At 46.4% G+C, this 4,409-nt stretch overlaps 1 protein-coding gene across 1 annotated transcript; it reads right to left on the bottom strand.

Moving 5' to 3' along the window:
• Positions 1 to 42: 42 nt before the first annotated feature.
• LOC107103923 (tyrosine-protein phosphatase vhp-1-like) lies at positions 43 to 4,140 on the bottom strand. Its single transcript, XM_015403782.1, has 5 exons — positions 4,077 to 4,140; positions 3,868 to 3,960; positions 1,786 to 1,945; positions 1,588 to 1,711; positions 43 to 818 (listed from the first exon to the last, which is right to left on the bottom strand). The coding sequence occupies exons 2-5, from the start codon at positions 3,958 to 3,960 to the stop codon at positions 185 to 187; spliced, it is 1,011 nt and encodes a 336-aa protein (XP_015259268.1). The 5' UTR covers positions 4,077 to 4,140; the 3' UTR covers positions 43 to 184.
• Positions 4,141 to 4,409: the final 269 nt, after the last annotated feature.

The raw sequence follows: 4,409 nt of genomic DNA, 5'->3' as shown, positions 1-4,409 counted from the left end.
AGCTAACTGGGAGTGAGAAAGACACCAAGACTTGTTTGGAGGAAAATCTTTAATAGATTTGAAGCTGTGGAGCAAAATGTCTGCAAACAGAAGCAACCGACTGTCAGGAATCCGTTGACATTCAGCTGAGGGGAAATGATGAGGAACAGGAAATGACACGGGGAACATGCAAAGACCCGCCCCCTCAGTATCTGTAGGACAGAGAAAGCTGCCCCATCCTCACAGGGGGGACAAACAGGCCCCCCAGCAGCAACCTCTCCCCCCACTCCAGCAGCTTGTTCAGGGAGAGGCTGAACGGGGACAGCGGGCCCCGCACCTTCACTGGGCTTTGGCTATGGCAGGGGCCCCTGAGCACCTCCTCTGGCTGCGGGGCCCCTGCAGACTGAGGACTGCTGCTGGCCAGAGGGGGGGTGCAGGTCCCCAGGGGCCTCAAAGAGAGGGAGAGGCTTTTCCGTCTCTCCAGGAGGGAAGCAGTACCTGATGGGAATTGTAGACATGTGCTTTGGGCCTCATGAGGGCCCCTGCTGCACTGGTGGTTCTGATCCAGAGTCTGTGGCCCCTGCTGCTTCCCGCTGTCATGGAGTAGTGAGCATCTGGGCTGTGACGGGTCCGCAGAGACGGACTGACTCAGATAGTTCTGGTTCTGACTGCACAAAGACCTGCTGACTGTCTCATCCGCCGAGGGCCCCTGGTTCTCCTGCTGCCGCGCCATCGGGTCGCCGCCGGGGCCCTTCTGGTTGAGGGTGCTTTGGAAGAGCTGCAGCTGTCCCAGGAAGTTGAAGTTTGGGGAAATGGTGGGTCGGCGCTCTTTGACAAACCTTATAAGGAAACAGAGAGGAAGTGGGTCAGAGCTGCTAGTGGACCGCATTTCACACATGATGAGTCATTTCTGCTCCGCAACAACAGCAGGGCGAGAATGAAAGAGACAGAACCAGGAGCCCTGCAGCGGCTCCGGGGCCCACACGGGTCCAACACTTACTAGCATCAAAGCTTTACATTTAGCTTAAATGCAGGAACGGAGGACAGAAAGGGGACAGGGGAGGACAGAAACAGGCAGGATGGGACAGAAACAGGCAGCTGCTGAATGTCTCACTTTGTGAGACATTCAGCAGCTGCCGCTCAGATTGAGCATGAAGACAACTTCAGAGACAGTCTGAGCAACATGGAGGTCATCTGGAGCGATCTTCCTCTGCTCTTGTTGCAGTGTTCATGAACCTCTGAAGATCCTCCAATATGGCCACCAAACATCAGGCCTCTGAGCTGCTTTCCTAAAGGCTGGCACCAGTAGAAACCCCCGGGTCCAGGGTTCTATTTAATTGATCGGTCTGAAGAAGCAGGGTTAGGTCAGCTCCTGATTAAAAGCTCCACTGGATCAGAGGTTCTGTAGATGTCTGATCCAGTGGAGCAACAAGGAGGCCTCCATCCCCCATTTATGGCTCCAGATGTCCTGAGTCAGGACCAGACATCTGCTCCTGTCCACAAAGACACTGGACACACTGGGAACCAGAACCTTCTGGGTTCTGTTCCTCCTAAAGACTCACTCAGAACCAGCATGATGCTACCAGGAGGAAGGTGAGAGTGACGCACCTGTAGGCGTGGTCCAGGTCCATCTCCAGGCGGTACATAACGTAGGCCACAGCCAGAGCCGGGGAGCGGGAGATTCCTGCGGCACAGTGGACCAGAACCGAGGCCCCCGAGGACATGGCTGCATCTGCACACAGCAACGGGCCAACGGGTCAGAATTCAGAAACACGGCGGCCAAGAAGCAGATGTTTGGTTCCTGACCTATGAAGCTCAGAGCCTGAGGGATCCAGGGCAGCAGCTCGGCCCTCAGTGAGTCATCGATGGGGATCCGCAGGAACCGGGAGCCCGGCAGGAAGGAGGGCTGGGGGCTGCATCTGCTCACGCTGAGGACGTAGGAGATCCCCAGAGCGGCCAGGCGGTCCTGCAGAGACACGTTCTCCTGTAAGTCCACCCTGGTTCCTCTGGTGTTCCTCTGGTTCATGCAGCAGGTGTTAGTTTGTCTGCAGATGTTTCCTCAGAGCTGCTGAGGTTTGGATGGTTCTCCATGAAAACCTCCTCTAACTTACATCTGCAACTTGTCATTCATAACTGGAACATTTCCAAATGCAATGAAAATAGCGAAGGTTATTCCTCTATTTAAATCTGGAGATAAGCATACTATTAGTAATTATAGACCTGTGTCCCTTCTGTGTCAATTTTCAAAAATACTAGAAAAGGTGTTTAGATAATTTCATTGAAAAACAAAACATTTTGACAGATTGCCAATATGGTTTCAGAGAAAACCGATCATCAACAGAAGAAATTATAGACAATATGGATAAAAAGAAATTGCAATTGGTGTATTTCTGGATCTCAAAAAAGCTTTTGATACCATCAATCATGACATGTTAATAAAAAAACTGGAAAGGTTTGGAATTAGAGGGGTGGCATTAAACTGGCTTAGGAGCTACATTGGAGAAAAGAAACAATTTGTAGAAATAGATGGTCAGAAATCAGATCTACTAAAAATAACTTGTGGAGTTCCGCAGGGATCAGTTTTGGGACCCAAACTGTTCAATCTTTATATAAACGACATAGTTAAAATATCAAATCTTATAAAGTTCTTTCTATTTGCTGATGATAGAAGTATCTTCTGTACTGGAGAAAACCTTCAACAACTTTCAGAAGTGGTCAACACAGAAATGGAAAAATTACAGCATTGGCTCAAAAACAATAAATTATCAGTAAATTTAGATAAAACCAAATTCATGATATTCGGAAACAATAAAAAACAGGAAAATAAACCAATTAAAATATCAACTGAAAGTGTTGATTTAGAACAAGTACATGAAATAAAATTCTTGGGTGTCATTTTAGACGATAAGTTTAGCTGGAAACCTCAGATCAGCCTATTTAATCTAAAATAGCCAAAAGTGTTGCTGTTATAAGAAGAATTAGTTTCGTCCTGGATTACAAAACTTTATTTATTCTGTAAAACACACTCACTGTACCACATTTAACATACTGTGTGGAAGTTTGGGGGAATACATACAAAACAAATTTACAGCCATTATACGTTTTACAAAAGAAATCAATCAGAATACTACATGAAGTGGGATACCGGTACTGGGAACAAACCAGTTATTTATCTAATCTAATATACTGAAATTCTGGGACCTGCTAATATTTAGAACTTCACAATTTATGTTTAAGGTTCGAAATCAGAAACTTCCACACAATATACAGGAAATGTTTGGTGACACAGAGGGGGGGGGTTATGATCTAAGAGGTGAAGGATACTTTAAAAAAAAACACTTTAGAGTAAATGTCTGGAATGGATTGAATGACGAGTTTAAAAAAATTCAAAATGCAAACCAATTTAATAAACTGATTAAAACCGAGCTCATTTCAAAATACGCTATATAAGATGACTGTTTAATAGTCTATAATGTAACTGATGACATAAATAGAACTTAAAATAATTGTACATGGCTAAACATCATGTGGAATGGAAACATTGGTTTTTTTGGTTTTTTGACATTTAATTGATGATAAATTGACAGGTAGGAAAGGGGCGGGACATTATAAGATGGATCTTCTACCTGCTCCTTTTCGAACAGAAAATATAACATTTTCACGTCACATCGGCAAAATAATCTGTTTTACATTTTCATTCTTAAGTTTGTTTCATTCAAATTTTTTTTCTTTCTTGATTGTTTTTACTGTCTGTTGTAAATAAATAAAATAAATAAAAACTTTAAAGATCAATAAACAGCTGGAGGAGGACCTCTGAGAAGCTCCACTGTGTTCTGACAGCTGCCACCCTGAAGGTCTGGAAGCACCTGGACTGGTTGGGGTTCTTACCTGCGTCACGTCGCGCTCCGCTCCCAGGTAGAGCCGCGGCAGGATGATGGACAGCGGGGGCCGCTCTGCTTCAGGGTCCTGGAACCAGACCATCTGCAGGGTCACAACAACATCTGGATCACATCTGCTGCCAGATCCTCCATCAGGTTCTCAGAGCCACTTCTGCAGGTTCCTCTGCATGAACCACAGGAGCTCCTAAAGCTACTCACTGTGTGTGGGAGGTTCTCTCCTGGATGCTCCTCTCTTCTCTCACTGCTGCCCCGCTTCTGAGCGATGAGCTCATCCCATCTCCAACAATAGATCGGTTCTGGGTGATGTCATTTTCAGCCAATCAGGTGCCACCAGCCACGCATGCGCAGTGCCTCTGTGGCAGCAGGAGGATTTCTGCTCCTCCCGATCATCTTAAAGTTTGGATCTTCTGGATGCAGGGCGGTTCTTTTGATCTCACCGCTCGGACCGGAAACCCCTGACTTTGATGTTTATCAGCTAAAGTCTTACCGAACACGTAATGTAGTGGCGCCATCTTGGGGCGGTCGCCGGCT

Source organism: Cyprinodon variegatus, unplaced genomic scaffold, assembly GCF_000732505.1.
Source record: "Cyprinodon variegatus isolate N-32 unplaced genomic scaffold, C_variegatus-1.0 Scaffold1565, whole genome shotgun sequence".
Lineage (NCBI taxonomy): Eukaryota > Metazoa > Chordata > Actinopteri > Cyprinodontiformes > Cyprinodontidae > Cyprinodon > Cyprinodon variegatus.
This window is presented reverse-complemented; position numbering and strand designations above follow the sequence as displayed.

Coding starts and splice junctions, on each gene's coding strand:
- LOC107103923 (XM_015403782.1), bottom strand. CDS start 3,960: ATGGTCTGGTTCCAGGACCCTGAAGCAGAGCGGCCCCCGCTGTCCATC. Junction 1,946..3,867: donor CGGAGCGCGACGTGACGCAG/GTAAGAACCCCA, acceptor GTGTCTCTGCAG/GACCGCCTGGCCGCTCTGGG. Junction 1,712..1,785: donor TCAGGCTCTGAGCTTCATAG/GTCAGGAACCAA, acceptor TGCTGTGTGCAG/ATGCAGCCATGTCCTCGGGG.